At 41.5% G+C, this 18,089-nt stretch overlaps 1 protein-coding gene across 24 annotated transcripts in view; it reads right to left on the bottom strand.

Moving 5' to 3' along the window:
- Positions 1–18,089, bottom strand: part of sls (sallimus) — a 237,073-nt gene that overhangs the window by 33,245 nt on the left and 185,739 nt on the right. For 19 of the 24 annotated variants that reach the window (XM_076369145.1, XM_076369150.1, XM_076369148.1 and 16 more), the window contains 8 exons: positions 17,348–17,452; positions 16,931–17,119; positions 16,382–16,586; positions 16,220–16,289; positions 14,922–15,809; positions 14,049–14,115; positions 13,480–13,533; positions 1,156–10,068 (listed from right to left, as the gene is read on the bottom strand). In XM_076369145.1, the coding sequence (XP_076225260.1) occupies positions 1,156–10,068; positions 13,480–13,533; positions 14,049–14,115; positions 14,922–15,809; positions 16,220–16,289; positions 16,382–16,586; positions 16,931–17,119; positions 17,348–17,452 (10,491 nt within the window). Of the gene's footprint in view, positions 1–1,155; positions 10,069–12,227; positions 12,251–13,479; positions 13,534–14,048; positions 14,116–14,921; positions 15,810–16,219; positions 16,290–16,381; positions 16,587–16,930; positions 17,120–17,347; positions 17,453–18,089 lie in introns of those variants that run through there. The other 5 variants (XM_076369164.1, XM_076369155.1, XM_076369165.1 and 2 more) reach the window with 4 other exon arrangements.

Consider the following 18,089-nt stretch of genomic DNA (forward strand, 5'->3'; position numbering starts at 1 on the left):
CGTTTCCGACCCGTAGGCCATTCTTCTAGACAATTCTTTCTCTTCTCATCAACCGAATCAACACGATCCCGATTGGCGACGCGACGAGCATGATTTTTGTTTTGTGTCTTTGTGGTGTGGAGATTTGTATCGTCTTGTGTGTCATTTTGTGTTGTAGACCTGATGCCTTGTGTTCTGATACCTCGTGTGGTATACCTACCTTTTCTCGTCCTTTCAACATTTCCTCCGCCTAAACTCTACGGTCCAACAAGCCTACATCCGGTTTCATCCAATGGACGAATCTAAACTTCCCCGCATGAACATTTAATTAAGTTTTCCAGGTAATTATCTAGGAAACATTTCCGTGACCTTCAATGACTTAGAAATATATTGTCGAAGATATCATTCTGAATATTTTTGTCCTCTACATGTAACTACTACTTTGTACTAGTTTCAGAGATGTATGCAAAAATATGAAATATATATTCAATATTATGTATTATGTTCCGTAAATAGTTCTTTCTTAATGCTATCATTATAATCCTAATCTATTGAATTTGGTAACTATAAATTGCATTATATTCCCTTATATATTACTAAATGCAAATCTACAAATCAAACGTTTAAGTGCAATTTTTTTTGAATTTGAAACTGAAACCAAATTCAGTTTAAATGCAATAAAATCCTAAGTAATACAAACAACAAATTCGTAACATCGAATATATAATGTTAAAACATATTTTCAAATATATCTCAGAGACTGAATATGAATGATGTCATAATTAGACAAAATGTAATTAGACAAATGTATCGATTGTAAATTACTATTCAGCTTCAATTGCATGTTAGTAATCGAATGAATCATTACATTTGAATCATTGCCAGTAGTATGTAATCAAATCACATTTCGTTTAACCTTGAACAACAGTAACATACATAGGAAAAAGTTGTTCAAAACGATGACCTTGACAACATATTTCAAGGTCACCATAATCAGCGAGAAATCTCTTTTTCTAGACAATCACCAAACCTCCTCTCTCTCTTACATTAGATATCCTGTGACTCGGATTGCTAAAGTATCAGTCTCCTCAAGCCGTCCCCTACATGCGTTGTCGCTGTGTCCCCGTCTGTCCCGTCACTGGCACTCGCATATACCTTGATAGCAAGAATACTCACCGACAACTTGTTCCAGGTGCTCGGCTACGATCGAAACGTTCACTAACTTCGCGAAAGGTATTACGGACTCGGGCAGATCTGACTCGAGCTCGCCGGTAGCCAGATGCTCGGTTACTATCACGCCTTGCTGAACATCGTTCACGCCTTTGGCGGTTTTACTTTCAGGCTTGCTCACTTTAAACTCGGACGCAGCGTCCTCAGGCTGGATTTCGGTTTTCAGAGCAACCTCTCTCTTAACTACGTCAGGCTGAGCAGAAGCCTCTTTTGCTACCCCTTTGATCACTTCTTTAGCTTCCTGCTCTGTGGCAGTTACCTGCGTCACCTCTAAACTCTCTGACACTTGGAATGAAACCTCAGCCGTTGCTGTTTTGCTTGTTTTCTCTACTACAAGCGTGCCTTCACTTTCCTGTGGCAGTGGTTGCAATAGCTCGATACCTTCAAATGGAATCTGTTCGGGTATTATCTTTTTGGTTTCTGGTTTCTCAGCTACCTCTAACTCTTCGGTACCTGAGGATGGTATCACTTGAGACTTCTGAGCGACTTGGATACCAAAGAGACTTGGTTTCGCTGTTTGAGTTGTAGGCTCGTCTGGTGTTGGCAGTCCCATCTCTGCTTCGCTGTAAGCTACTTCTGAGACTGATAGGGACAACAGTTCTGTTAATTGAGGTTTACCTTTTTGTTCTTCTGGAGCTTTGGTCTTAGGAAGCTCCTCGGCGCTAGTCATGGTCAGTACTTCCGAAGTTTCTGCAACTTCTATACTGTCCAACTTTGGAAGAGCTTTACGCTGTTTAGGAGCCTCTGGGTGTGGCATTTCCTTTTCTTTCTCTGTGGAGACAACTTCTGATACTGTGATGAAGCTCAATTCTTCTACGTCAGGCTTGCCTCTTTGGCCCTCTGGTTTTTCTAATTTCTGTAGCTCCTCAACGTTTGTAACTGTGAGGACTTCAGTTTTCTCTGCTACCTCTCTTCCTATCATCTGGGGCTGAGCAATCTTCTCACTGGGCTTTTCAGGAGATGGCAGAGTGTCTTCTAGTTCACTAGAGATTATCTGTGAAACTGTTAACGATGTCAGCTCATCTAAACTCGGTTTTCCTGTCTGTTCTTCAGGTAATACTGGTTTCTCTAATTCCTCGACGTTGCTTACGGTTAGGACCTGGCTTGTCTCAGCTACTTCTCTGCCGGTTAACGCTGGCTTAGCTGTCACCGTGCTAGGTGTGATCGTCTTCTCCAACACCTCTTCTGTTTCGTGTGACACTGTCTGAGAAATAGTCAACGACGTCAGTTCTTCGACGTTAGGTTTGCCTTTCTGTTCTTCTGGAGCTTTCATCGCCGTTAGCTCCTGAGTACTGATCATGGTCAACACTTGCATTGTCTCAGCTACATCACGACCAAGCAAGCTTGGCTGTGCCATCTTCTCTGTTGGTACCTCTGGACTAGGCAGTACGTCCTCCATTTCAGTGGACACCGTTTGCGATACTGAGAGGGGCACAAACTCTTCCAGGCCAGGGACTCCTCTTTGTTCACCAGGTTTCTTGTCTTCTGTTAGGATGTCCACGTTACTCATAGTCAGTACTTCCATTGTTTGAGCTACATCCCTGCCTATTAGGTTCGGTTGAGCCTCTCTTTCGACTGGTACCTCTGGTGTAGGCAAAGTGTCCTCTGCTTCATGAGACACCACTTGTGAAACAGTCAAAGGTGCTAGCTCCTCCACTTGCGGCTTGCCTTTCTTCTCTTCTGGAGCCTGTGGTGCGAGTAGTTCTTCAGCACTAGCCACTGTCAACACCTGCATCGTCTCAGCGACATCTCTAGCCAACAGACTAGGTTGGGCTGTCTTTTCTTTAGGCACTTCTGGTACCGGTAAAGCTTTTTCAGCTTCACCAGACACTACGTGAGACACTGTTAATGGAGTCAGCTCATCTACTTTCGGCTTTCCTTTCTGTTCTTCTGGTTTCATTAAGGCGAGATCCTCTGTCTCTGCTATAGTCGTTACTTGAGTAGTCTCAGCAGCCTCTCTACCAAGGATGTTGAAATCTGCTTTTTGGTCCTTAGGCGTGGCTTTCAAGGTGAGTATGTCTTCTGCTTCATTAGATATCACTTCGCTCACTGCTACAGATGTTAGTTCCTCTACTTCCAGAGTACCTTGTTGTTCCTTTAATTTTGTCATCTTCTCTAATTCTTCTGTGGTCGCTGCAGTGATTACCTGTAAGACTTCTGGAGCCTCTCTACCTGTTAGGCTAGGTTGTGCTTGTTGTGTCTTGGGAGCAACGTCAGTTGGTAGAACGTCTTCGATTTCATTGGAAACTACTTCGGTGACCATTACAGTGCTTAGTCCCTCGAACTGGGGTTTGCCCTTTTGTTCCTCAGGCTTGAACTTTCCTTCGAACGTTTCCTCGCGTTCTCCTACAGTTGTCTCTGTCTTTACCGCGGTCTCAATCAATGTCTGAGTCATAGTCGCTTGTGTGGACATCTGTTTTTCCTCTTGAATTTCTTGGATGCTCTGAATGGTTTCCGTCATAGAGCCTACTACTGTTTCATGGAGGCTAATGTCTTGAGTAGCTTTGACACCTTCGCGTTTAGGGGCCACATCAAAGGTAGTCTCTTTGTCTTCACTGATTGTCTCGGACACTTGAAGAGACTTTACCTTTTCGATGTCTATATCAGCCTTCTGGGTCTGTGGCTTGAATACACCCTCAAATGTTTGTTCAGTTTCCTCCACTATATTCTCTCTGACGATGATACTCTCGAAGGTCTCCTGACCTGGAATAGCCACCTGTGGAGTCATAGTGATTTCTTGGGTCTTGTCAGGGATGTTCACTTGGGATTCAACCATCGTTGTCTCCAGGATACTACGTTCAGCAATGATCGTGCTGGTAGCTGTTTGAGTAACATCTAGCTTCTTTTCTTTTAGTATTGACTCTACTTCCGCAGATGTTACCTCCGTCACGGAGACACCATGCCCTTCCTCGAAGGTTGTTGTTGCAGTAGAAGTAACAGCCTTTGGATATTTGTCAAAGGTTCCTTCGCTCTCCGCACTAGGTGTCTCTTCTACAATAACAGGCTGCAGAGCGTCTCTTGTAGGCTGTGCCTTAGCTTCATGCTTCTCTAAAGGTCGAACTTCTCCAGTGCTCTGATCCACGAACACTTCAGCTTTTTGTGCGATATCCATGCCAACCTTCGTCAGAGTTACTTCAGCTTTGTTTTCTTCACGTTTCTCAATAGTCATAGTGTCCTCTTTATCTTGGGTAATAACATGGGCAACAGTGATACTCTTGCCTTCAACGAAAGTGACAGTGGCGCTACGTTCGTCTAACTTCATTTTCTCTTCGAAAACGGTGCCGTGTTCTTGAGGCACAGTTTCGCTGACATCAACACTCTCCAAAGTTGTCTGAGTGGGATGTGCTTCGGCAGCTGTTGGTTTTATAGGTGCAGGTACTTCGCCAAGACCTTCTCTAAGATTGACCTCCATCTGCTCGGCGACTTCCTTGCCCTCCATGGCTGGTTTAGCGGTTTCTTCTCGAGGTTTCTTCATCTCCGATAAATCAGCCTCGACATCTTGGGTGGTTGTTGCTTCTGTGATAGCGATGAATCGGTTCTCATCTACCGTCACACGAGCACTGGTCTTTAGCAAAGTTAGTTCCTCAACTTTGTCCACCTCTTTCTCGGCCAGCACCTGTTCTATTGTCTCTACTGTCTCGAAAGGTTTTTGGCCAACTTGAGCTGTAGCTGTTGTGGGTTTGATGACGTCCACTTTTCCAGTACTCAATTGTGGAATTATCTCGGATCTCTCAGCTACCTCGTGTCCAGAGACTATCGCCGGTACAGCTGATCGAGTCTTTTCTTCTAGGACAGTCTTCAGGACCCCTTCCCGATCAACAGCGCTGACTTCCGTCACAGTGGTCACGCGTTTGCCTTCTTCGATGGAGATTTCTACCTGTTGCACAGTTGGCTTGAATTTGCCCTCGAAAGTGTCCTCTTGATCTTGGACGATGTCCTGTGTGACCAGGACACTCTGGTACACTTCCTGCGTCGGCAGTGCTTTCTTTGCGTCTGGTTTCTCTAGAGTTACATCAGCTATAGAATCTTGGATAGAAACTTTAGTTGTTTCAGCGATCGTGTGAATAATGTCTAATCCGACTGACGCAGCATGTTTCGACGGCGCTTCTTCGGAAATGTACAGAGACTCCTTGTCAGCTGGTGTCACTTGGGACACTGTGACAATGTTTCTACCTTCCTCCAGGTCTACCACCGCTTTCTTGTTCTCAGGCATCGATCCCGGAACGAATTTGTCCTCGCTCTCCTGGACAATCGCTTGCGACTCTATCAAAGGAGTGAAGGGAACATGTTTTGGAATAGCTGTAGCTTCTGATGGCTTCTCGTCAACGAAGTCTCCAGTGCTAAAATCAACCACCTGCATTGTCGTTTGCGCGACCACGTGGCCACCGACTAGGCTTTTATCTGCAGTCTTCATTTCTGGCAATTCTGTGGTCTTATATTCTTCCTCCTTGTCCTCTAAAACTACTGTAGACACTTGAATACTCTGATCTTCAATTACTGAGAGATCCGCCAAAGCCTGTGTTGGCGTCTTATCCTTACTTAACACACCTTCCGCCTCTGTAGGTTGTGTTTCTGAACTGATCACTGCCTCTAGAGGAACACTCGATGGAACAGCCGAAGCTGACACTGGCTTTAGTTCCTCTAATTTGCCTGCACTAGAGTCCACAGTGACTTCGGTCTTCTCTGCAATCACGTGACCAGCGAGCTGAATACTGGCTTGTTTTTCAGAAGGTTTCTCAGGGATGCGAAGAACATCTTCCTTGTCAGCTGGTATTTCAGTGGTAGTCGTAGCGCTGATTATCTCGTTGATGGATACTTCAGCTTTATTAGACACTACTGCGTTATCTATGAATTCTTTCTCGGTTTCAGAAACTATAGTTTCTGTCTGCATGATGCTCTCGAACGGTAGTGTCTCCTCTTTAGCAGCGGCTGTAGTTGGCGCCGGAACGGTCAAGTCACCGGAGACATCTGATGGTGTGACTTCCATTGACTGAGCGACTTTGTGCGCATCGAAGGCTGGAGTAGCTTGTTCTCCGTGAAGTTCGAGCTTCTTGAAGTATTCTTTCTCCTTGTCTGACACGATTGTCTCGGTTACAGTGACTCCTATACCTTCTTCGAAGGAAACATCGACGATCTTCTTATCAGGCTGCACAAAGTCTTCCATTGGCTTCTCTAAATCGCCAGTAGCTGTCTCAGTAGTGATCATACTGTGGAAAGTGATGTGATCAGTGGTGGCTGTAGCAGAGGTCGTTTCCTCGCGTTTTAGCAGATCAACGTTATCAGTGGTTGTTGTCTCACTGATCTCTGCCACGATGTGAGTTGGAATGTCGAACGTGGCTGACTTGGTTTCTGGCTTCTCTGCTTCTGGCAGGCTAGTTTCTTTGTCCCCAGCTGTCACGGATGAGACTATCAAGCCTTCTCCTGTGACAAACTCGAGTTTAGCTGTTTTGTCAGTTGGTTTGACTTCAGTAAATGGTGCCTCGGTCTCTCGAGTTTGGACTTCTTCTGATATTGCAGCTTCAATTGGTAGTATTGTAGTCTTAGGCTTAGTCTCAGGGATTGATTCTTTTAATAACTCGCTCAGTCCAGTGTCACTGGTCACTTCGAAAGTAGTTGCTACTCCTTGAGCAACGATGTCTACGGTAGCTTCCATGCTTTTAGGTTTCTCTTCTCCAGTGAATATTCCTTCTTTGTCTTCTGGGTATGTCATTCCGACAACTATACCTTCTCCTTCCTCGAAGACTACGTCTACTTTCTTGGTGTCAGGTTTAACGTCTTCCAGTAAAGTGGATTCCTTTTCGGACACTGATACTTCTGTCTGTTCTACCACTTCCAGTCCGCTTTGTTGTTGACTCGCGTGCTCTTCTTTCGCTTTTTCCTCCTTCAAGACATCAATGTTGTTAGCAATGATAGTTTCCTCCATTTCGGCTACCTCGTGTCCACCAGTAATTGCCATAGTGACTTGTCTTTCCTTCGGTAGATCTTCAACTTGAAGATTCTCCTCGCTTAACACGGTCATCACCTCGGTTACTGTGAGTTTTTCGGATTTAGAGCAGATCTCCATTTCTGCACTCTGTGTCACTGGCTTGGTGTCCTCCTCTCTGATCTTCTCCGTTTCAGCGATGTTCGTTTCAGTTACAATTAATTCTTCAAGAGCATCTCGTTGAGGAACAGCTGTTCCCAGTTTTGGTTGTTCAGTACTGATATCGGCGGTGCTCTGCTCTACTAAGGTCTCCGATTTTAGCGCTACTGTGTGACCTGATATCAGTGGCTGTGCCGTGTAGTCCTGTGGTTTTTCGTCTGGACTGTAAATGTTCTCCCTATCGTGAGGAATTATTTCCAACACAGTGGCACCTGGTCTAGGCTCCGTCAGTTCTACTACTGCTGTCTTGCCATCAGGTTTCACGTCTATTTTATAGAGATCTTCTTTTTCAGCGACTTCTTGCATGGCTATTGTTAAACTCTCCAAATGCACATGAGATGGTTGAGCCACTCCAGAAGCCGGTGTCTCTTCTGGCACGTATTCTCCAGTTGGTGAATGTGTTCTGACTTCTTCGAACACCGGGGCTACTTGAGTGGCGAACTCAGTACTGGCATAGGCGCCTTTTACCTCCGAAATCTCAGTGTATTCAGCTTCCTTCTCGCTGGCAACAACCATTGTAGTGTGAAGACTCTCGATTTCATTTAACATCACCTCAGCTACTTTAGACTCAGGAACCTTGTCTTTCTGAACGGTAGCTAAGTCTTCAGCCACCACGGTTTCATCTACAACAGTCTCTTGCAAGCTGATGGGTATTATCTTAGCTATTCCGGATGATGGAGCGTCCTTCGAAATTTCTCCCAAATTGTCCTCTGGTTGTGTCATCTCTACTTCCAAAGAGACAACGGGGTGTGTGGGTACAGTCTTTCCTCTATGGGACTCTGGCATCTCAAAGATCTTCAGGTCAGCTTCCTTTTCTACTGACGTTGTCTGGAACACTTCTACACTTCTGATGGCGTCGTAGCTGGTATCCACTACTCTTTCTTCTGGTTTCACCACTTCCTCCATCTTTGTCTCTTGATCATGTATCAGAGTTTCTTGCACTACTTTAGCTTCTGTCAGCTGTACCGTCACTGTTCCACTTTCTTGTACATACTTCAGTTCGTCTTTAAAGTCTGACGGGTAATCGGCTGTATGAATCTCTGAGACCATGACATGTTCTTCCGGTCTGATCGAAGTCTCTGCTAAGACTTTGGTAGGCTTCTGGTCTGGTTGATAGATCCCTTCAGATTCTTGAATAATGGTGCTAGAGATAGACCCTATCTCTAGAGAAGATATAGATGTCTCGGCTGTCTTGGTCGCTGGTTTGTCGCCTGGCTGATAATCTTGCTCCTTCTCCGATGGAACAGTCTCCACAGTCACTGCAGATGATATTTCGACAATATTCAAATCAGCCTCTACCTTCTTAGTTTCTTCTATCGTCAAATCGGTTTCAGTATCTTGAGTCTGTACTGTGGACACAGAGACTCCTTCTAGTAGGGTAACATTCGGCATAGCTTCGAAAGTGTCCACCTTCCTCTCGGAAACATACACTCCCTCGCTTTCTTGAATAACGTTTTGTTCGATCACAGCTGTCTCGTTGCCATAAGAGATACCAACCTGAGCCTTTTGACTAGGTGGCAGTCTGCCTGGCACGTATTCACCTTCTTTCTCTGGCGCGTGCATTTCTTCCGTCACCCGTTGCTTCTGAGAGATCACTGTCTGGGTAGCTATTTCAGTAGGAACTATTAATTCCGGATAGTATTTTCCTGGCTTATCTTCTGGCCGAACTTCTTCGACAACTAGTGGCTCCACAGCGGTGACATTCACTCTAGGTTTAGCTGGTGCTGTCTTCAAAGGCTCTAACTTATCTTCTACCAACCCCTCTTGCACCTCGTACACAGACAATCCTATCTGTGATAAGACAGTCTTCTCAGCCTCAGCAGCCAAAGGAGTCACGAAGTCTTCAGTTGGCACCTCCTTCTGACTGACCATTGTCTCATAAACAGTGGTAGCTTCTTGAACAGTCATGCTGACGTCTGCCGTCCTGCTAAGTTCCTGCTTAACCGTTGTCAGACTCGACACTCTAGCGTCGTTTGTCAGAATCTCACTGACGACTAGACCTTCCTTAGGGACTATCCCTGGGGTGGCTTCATAAGATATCGGTTTGAAAGTGTCAGAAAATTCTCCAGTAGACGCTTGAACAGTTGTCTCAGTGGTCGAGTATGGTTCAACAGGTGAGATCGAAAGGGACGCCTTGCGTTCGACAGGCTTCACCTGGCTGATGTCCGTTTCCTTCTCTTGAATAGGTACCAGTTGCTCTGTCAAGGCGGTGACGGTGTCCATCGTGAGCTTAGCTTTTTCTAATTCCGGTTTGCCAGGTGCTTGTTCAGTGATCTGGTCTAATGGCACTATTTGGTGACGCTGGCTAGGGACATTCAGCATGATAGAGGCAACCGACTTGTCCTCTTTCACTTCGAATTCTTCGATCTCCTCTAACTCGAGCTCATCCCGGCCGACCTGCGGTCTTTTCGCTTTCAGTACCTTGCGAGCTTCCTCTACAACCTCTTCTTCTTTCTCTTCCTCTTCCTGTACGTCTACATGTTTCTCAATTTCATCAACTTTCTTTTGCTTTCGAGTCAGTCTGCCCTTCTTGTCCGTTTCTACGATAACGGTCTCTATCTCTTCCTCGATTTCCTCCGCGTCCTTTCGCTTCCTCTTCTCGATCTCCTCGACTTCTTCGATCGTCTCTACAACCTGAACCCCCTCGCCCCTATCTTCCTTCCCCTCCTCGATCTGTTCGCGCAGTGTTGTGTGTGCCTGCCGTGTGTCCTCGTATTCTGTGGAAAGTATGTGAGAATATTCGTGTGAATTTCCGCGCGAGCGCACGTGCCAAGAAAACAAAAAGACCCATGTCCCCTCTAAAATCACGTTCTCGCTCAGGCTCTCTCGCTCAGCACTTTTTCCTCACTCTTTCGCTCGCACTTTCGTTAAGTGGTGAGAACAAATCGGACAAGAATTAAAGAATAAAAAAAAGACAATTCTACGTTGTTGCTGGTACTACTGTTGATTTACTACGGTTTCGTTTTGTTTTCACTTTCGTTTCATTATTTTTTATCCTTTTTCTTTTTCTTTTTCTTTTTCTTTTCTTTTCATTCGTTTGGCTTCTTTCAGAGTTCAAGACAGACTCTCCATGCGACGGACCATAACCCAGCGGATGCGGCTTGCTAAGACAAGAATTCGTGCGTGTCAACGTAACAATAGTCAAGTCAAAAAAACAACCTACGGACAAGTGCACGCCGGACGAGCTTTGTGTGTTTGGCAAAGATTAAACGGAAGTGAGAGATTGAAGAGGTTTCTTTTGGGAAGAGTATAGCGGATAGAGTGGTGTGAATAGCGTGTTTTTGTGTTTTCCATTCGATGAGAGGTTCCAGAGGTATCGTACTCAGTTTTTCGTTTGGGAGGATCGTTGAATGAGTTCGTGGGAAATTTTCGTTTCATTTTTTAATGTTTTAGTATATAATTAAATTCAAATTAATATGAGAATATCTGTGGTAGATTTGATGATAATACGGCTATACTGGATATGTCGCTTTTCTTAAAAGAATTGGGAATGTTTAAATTAAGTGGAATGTAGAATGAAATGTGAGTAAAAGTTTAAATAAACGAGGAATGTACTGTGTGTAGAAGGTGTTAGATAAGTAATTGCGAAATAATTATTATAACTTTTGAACTAAATCACTACGAAAATTGATGAATAGTTTAGTAGTACTAGAAATGATTTTTGTATCATCGACATTAGAAGAAACTCATTCAACAATCAGTTTCCATTCATTATAACGATAAGTATTAATCATTCCAAGACAAATGAATATCATAAACCAATAGTTAAATCGAGTTAAGATGTTTAAAGAGAATTCGAATAAAAATTTGAAACATTTTCATATTACTATTATCTTATTACAACTTCTAATCATATAAAACTAATTTCTAGTTAATCCCACTTTTCCTAAATCACGCTATACAGTAAATAAACGACAAGAAAGAGAATGCAGAAGAAAAAATAAAGAATTTAAATCCACCTTTATCGTAAAATCACGATGTCTCTGGAACAGACATTTTGCAGTACATAGTGTGCAGTGTAGCTGAGTGGCAGGCACTAGGGCATTCGGTGTTTTAATAAACAGGTGGTGCGTGTTGTGAGTATCGTGTGGTAATTGTAAGAAAATAGTAAAGGCCGGCCAGAAGTCAAACCAACATGAACACAAAAAAAAATAATAAAAGATGCTTGTCTGTTACACATCGTGCTTACTACTAACAGAAAAAAAAGGAACAGAAAGAAAAACGCCAATGGAAAAAAGTACAATCTCATTCTACCATTCGTATGTAGGACAACAATGTTACATAGAAATTCATGTGCGTGTGTAATCTGAATGTGTAACAGTAACAAGTAATACAGATTGTAAGAAGAACAAGTTGCTGTCTACTGATTACCAAATAAGTAAATAACTCGGAACCATGAAATATCGTGTACGTAAAAACACGCAAATCGTCTACGACGAACATACCAAAGATCGTCGTGTGTATGTATATAAATTAGAATTATGTATTACAATCAAAATAATCAAAATTTTTTATTAATCACGATGGTATTTTCACACGCAGGTTATTTCACAGTTTTCTCTTGTTTCTTTACATCTACGTTCACGAGGCACGCAGAAATAGTGATGTACATAGAGATGTTAGGGCACACCAGATGGACGAAAATAAATGGAACACGCGAATCGATGCAACCAAGATTTCATTTTACTTACATTGAAAACTGTACTAGCAGCGCGGAAGCTCGTATCGCGGAAGCGTCGGATTTCGTTGGGAACGGACGGTGATTTCAGTTTCGGGCGATTAAAGTTAATGAAGGGATGGCGGAGCGTTAAAACGGAAGGGTACGGCGCGTGGAAAGCATAGCGGCTTAGGCAGACATATTTTACTGCTTATTATTCGATCAAGTAAAGCTTCATGCATCTGAAAGAATAATAAAATAAAATCATTACGTAGAGACCGCGTCGTGCGATCGATACGTGCGCATTTCACAATTACATTTCTCTCTTTTCTTTTTCTGTTTTTCTTTTCCACGTATTACACGTATTACTACGGTCAAAATACAAGTGAGCGTGAAATGAGGTAAATATTGATAAAGAAAATATTGGAATGATTTCTGTTTTTAATGGATTTTAGATGAATCGTAACGGATGAACGATTTTGTATCAGAATTGCATTCCGTGCGAAGTGATATTTCTACAGAGTGATCTGAAAGAAATAACCGAAGAATTTTCGATGGGCAGTGTAAACAGATGAAGCTATTAAACAGTTGATTATGAATTGAAGAGGTATGTTTTTGTTTTAATTTTTCTGAATGTTTTATAGCTACGAATTCTTCAAGTTTCTTCGGAGATCACCCTTTCCTAAAGTTTTTTTAAAGAACCACACTGTAATTTGTCAAACTTGGGATCACTTATTTGATCAGAAGAGATTTTTTTTAAGGAAAAGTAATCACTCAAGTAAAATTTAGTATTATGGTGCCAATAAAGTAAAGTAGACGAAATTTTACTAAATATTAAAATAACTAAGTAAATACAAGATAATAAAATCGTATGAAATCCTTAAGTGATCTCAAACTTTCCAAAAAATGGTATACAGCGTGTTGAGACGAGTTATGTAATGAACATAAGCAACCGAGCGTAAAAGAATAAACGAATAAAACGCAGTAAATATTTTTCCCTTTCATTCCTGAAAAATCTGTTTCTCGAAAAATTCAATTTCGAACGTTGAATTTATCAAGGTATCTGTTAATTTATTCCACCCTTATTTTCTCCTCAATCTATATATACGGAAACTGATTACGGAAAACGAGATTAAAGTAATAAATAATTACGGAGTTCATCCACAGTCACAACTTTTGTCCCAGCATGCTATATTTGATAAAAATATGAGAAAAAAAACGGAGATACTTAATTCAGTTTCGGAATGTTGAATCTACGATACGCAAGGAGATCAAAGCGAATGTAAAGTGGAACTAGTAAATGCGGATGAGAAATGATCTTGATGCGGTGCCGACTGTCCGGACACTGCTGCGTTTCTCGGAGATAATGACAAGATAAAAAAAAAAAGATTAATATTGCTCTCCATTCATATAACCGTATGACCGATTATTCGAACGTATAACCCATGCACTGAAACTCGTGGCTTCAAACCTTTAATGTCTCGAATATCCTGCGTGCGGACGGCTTTTCTTTCGTCCCTCCTCTCTGTAACCAAAAGATCGTTTTTTCTTGCTTGGTAGGAACGTTCGGGAAACGAGGGGATCAAGACAAAAGACAAACGAAATAAAAACCGGAGAATAACACAAATAATAATATCACACCAAACGATTATGGCACACCATGAAAATCATTCTCTTTTATTCGATAAATATCAAACGTACACAACGATGTAAAATACAAACAGTTCGATGCTTCTTTTCAAATGTATTCGTTGTATAAAAAGAAAAAAGGAAATAAAAAAAATATAAGACGCATGCTTATGTCTATAGCTGTAAAGCAAAGAAGTATTTACAAGAAACAAAAAAGTGGGAGAAGGATAATGTACAAGTTGCGTTTATTAGGCAGCCACGCAAGCACACACCAAAGTCTATGGTCTTTTATTAAAGGTATATCTAGGGAGAACGATCGCAACGGATTTGTGATGCTGCAAGTCCGAAGATAGTTAATTGTCTCGGCGGTTCTTTTCGTTTCAAACCACGCGCCAGGCAGTCTCGACTTACCCATGATATGGACCTCCGTCTTGCGGACGATATCCACTCGTTCCGTGACACGTTCCTCCGTTTCAACCTGAAGAAGATGTTTTTTTTTACAAAACTCCTTCCATCGTGTACACATTATCCAGTCACGATTAATTCAAAGACATTTATTATTTAAAATAACGTGCTACACTTTGGTAACGTGGAATACTTAAAAGACTAATAACTTAATTAATAACTTTCTAAATTCTTTTCAACTTTAAAGATCTTCTTGTTCAATAATCTTATTGGTCTCTGTCTGTGAAATTCAATTATTCAACTATTGCGGACTATCATTAATTAGTATTGATAAAGTATTTTAGAATAAGTGAACCTTAGTAAGGTTTTGCATAAAAAAATAATGATTCGTATAATCATTGAAAGAAAGATGTTCAAAAGAAAACAGAAATAAAGAAAAAATAATAACAGAAAAATATTGGAAAATCTGGTGTACGATTAGATTCTAGACAAAACACTGCATGACTGTAAACAATAATCCAAAAGCGTATAATAAACTAGAAAACTACTCATTTCTTCCAAAGTACTGAACTATCAATAATTCAATTCCGTTTAACACTAAAATTACCGAGCAATTAAAGTGACTTATTTCCAGTCTTTTATAAAACTTAAAACAATACATTTTTTGACATTCGAAGGACCTCCTAATCTCGTATCTATACAAATACACAAATTTAATTGAAATTCTCTCTGAGAAACGTTTTCACAATTGTAATATTCGCAAAATAAACATTCTGAAGTGGCTCTATTTGATCTGCTTAGTAGTTTTAGTGTTAACTCCACGTCCCCTACAGCACGTTGGTCATTCCAGCCCACCCGAAAACCGTCGAATCTCCTTACTTCCGTAGCTTCCGTGACCTCCCAGGCGCGTGGCCGGAAGTCCTCCGGCGCGAAGTGCGTGAGCACCTCCTCTACGGTGACGTGTTGCAGCTCGATCATCCTCATGAACGCACGGAAGCCTACGGTGGCAGCCACTACGCTCTCATCTGTAGTCGTCTCCTCTGTCAAGACTTGTGTGATCAATGGACCGTGGCCCTCCCTCTCCACCAACTGGACAAGAGCGTTCTGCGCCTCGGGTGTCTTCAGCGCAGGGAAGTTCTCGGTTCTGTACAAGCTCTCGTTGATCTCGTTCACGGTGACACCTTGGCGCACCAGGAAACCTATGGTAGCTAACTCTCGAAGAGGAGCCTCTCCAGGACCGAATTCCTTTGCGTGGAGCGTGTCCATTATCTCTTCGACCTCTCTAGCGATGTTCTCTCTTTCTCTCTCCACGATTTCCTCGATTGAGATTTCCTCTCTTATCTTTACTTTGTCCTTCTTCCTCTTCTTCGGCTTCTCTTCTACGATAGCTTTCCTAGGCTGTTCCTCGAATAACTCTTCCTCGGTCACCACGGTCTTCTTTGCTTTTCTTTGCTTCGCTTCTATTCGCCTGACCTCTTGCACGTTGGTTTCCGTGTGGACCTCGGATATCGAGACGGTTTCCAGTGTTTCAGAGGTGATCTGGGCACGGTCCACGATGGATTCCACTACGAAGTCCGGCGCTAGGTCCTCGGTGGTCACCTCTGAGACGACGACCACACCTTCGCGTTCCTCCACCACACGCTGCGCACGCTCCTCGGGCTTCGGGGCCAGTTCTCGAGGCTTCTGATCGTCGATTTTCTTCAAGGACGGCGTTGCTTCTGTCATTACTGGCTCTTGCACCGGTACTATCTTCTTTGCTCGCGATACCTGGGTGAATTGTTGGAAATTCGGAATTATTATTGGGTTTACTTTCTTTGTTTCTTGCGTGTAATGACGAGAGGGTAGAGCATTCTTTGGGATATGGTATTTTATAGATTCTTGTACAGTGCGATGCTACGTGTTTTTTTAAATATTTTAAGATATTAATGGAATATTGCGAGGTACCTTAAAAGGGATAGTTAGAAAGCATTTATTTTAGGAATTGTATAAACAGTAAATGCCAAGTTTTCTTTTAAGAAGTTTTGAGATAAAACATGATTGTTGATCAATCATATGAAATATCTACATTGGTAGAAATCAGTGCGCTTTTATACTTTTCATGTTTTTTATATTTATTGAAAATGATGAATAATGCTCTTTATCTTTTTCGGATTATTTAGTTGTGAGTTAATACTTACCTCTGTAGGCTTCTCTTCGATGATTTCCGTCGACTCTAGTACCTGCGTTTCCTCGATGTCGACGATTTTCCTGAAAAAATAATTTACAATTAATAATTTACAAATGTAACGTAAATAAAATGAATTGTTTTTGTATACTGAAATAAAAGCGAATTCACTAACTTTTCTTCCGGCTGTTCTTTAGGACTCAACTTCTCTTTGCGCACTTCCTTCTTGTCAACTTTCACGCGCTCAGATTTGATCTTCTCCTTCGTTTCCTTGGCCTTCTTCAGCTCGGGCTTCTTCTTCTTCGGTTTCGGTTTGACTTCTTTGATCTCTTCCTCGACAACTTCTTCTTCCTCATAGAACTTATTGTCACCCGTTATGTCTATTGAAAAAAAAGTACGAGTATTGTTTAATAATTTTTAAAAAACCTTTTCAAGTGAAAATGTTCCTCTTGTTTCGATATAAAAATGTAATTGCCGAATAATTAATAATTAGCGATAAAAATTTAACTATCGAATAATTAATAACTGATGATCAAAATTTAACTATTGAATAATTAGTAATTAGTGATCCATAAAAATGAAATATAATATTGTCCATTGCATTCACGAATTGCATAAAAAAATAAAGTAAAAAGTATAAAGGATAATGAAAAACATGTAATTTTACGTAACGTAACATGAAATATAACATTCCCTAGTATTATAAAATTATAATGTAACTCACCTGTCACGCGCAGCTTAGCTTTTGTGATGGCCAATCCAATTTCGCTGGTGGCTTTGCAAACGTAAGTGGCATCGTCTTCTTCGGTCGCGTGTTTGATAAGAAGCGATGTTTTCCTGTCTTCTTCGAAGATACGCACCTTTACGTTCGGCGTGTTCATCACCAGCTTGTCGTTCTTGTACCATACAACGTCTTGAAATCGATAAATATATCGTTATTACACGAATACGTATGCTATAGTTTAATTTTCAAACAATTTAATTTGAACAATCCAATTCATTCCAATAAGAGTATTCTTTTATTTAAATTAATTCATTCATTCTATGATAAATAATTAAACTAATATGATTAATCGATTGAAACACAACAATAAAGTTGTCAATGAATCAAATTTATTTAAAATTTGCATTTTTATAATACCTGGAGCAGGATTGCCGGAATACATGCACTCGAACACCACGCTTTCACCTTCCCTCGCATAAACGTCCGTTATTTCTTGAATGAATCGTGGTACAGATTGCGTGGCTGAAAAGGGAAACGAGAATCGAATGAATAGATCATTCATTGAAAACAAATCACGTAAATCGATTTACCTGATGTTTTGCTTGGTGATTATGCAACTCGCGTGACCCCGATGTCAGTAGTCTGGTTAGCCAAGAAAAGAACGAAAATACAAGACACACGTACACGCAGAAATGGATCATGCGATAACAATGATTAACCCTTAACAATTGAATATACTTTCGTAGAATTGTAATAATGATAATTATTATTATCACTACTCTTGCAATAAAACAAATACTCTCGATTCTCTATACAAATAAATTTAAAAATACAATTCAACATTTAATGAGTTGCCAAGGATTAAATAATTCAAATCACTAAGAAAACAAACTAACTTTACATGAATACATAAAACATATTAATTTAATCTGTTAGATGTGCAACAATTCGTCAATAAACTACCTGACATGGTGCCTCTCTCGTCTTCACTGTGATGATCGCTACAAGATACCTCGGACGCCGATATGTTTCCTGCCAGTCCGAGGTTTCCGCTGCATTGGCTTTCCAAAAGCAAAAATTCCTGCAATTCCTCTTGACTATCCGCCGTGTGCAGTTGCTGGAACGCCTCTAAATCGATTTCCCTTGGCTCCAGCGGGTA

This window comes from Nomia melanderi, chromosome 7 (genome assembly GCF_051020985.1).
Source record: "Nomia melanderi isolate GNS246 chromosome 7, iyNomMela1, whole genome shotgun sequence".
NCBI lineage: Eukaryota > Metazoa > Arthropoda > Insecta > Hymenoptera > Halictidae > Nomia > Nomia melanderi.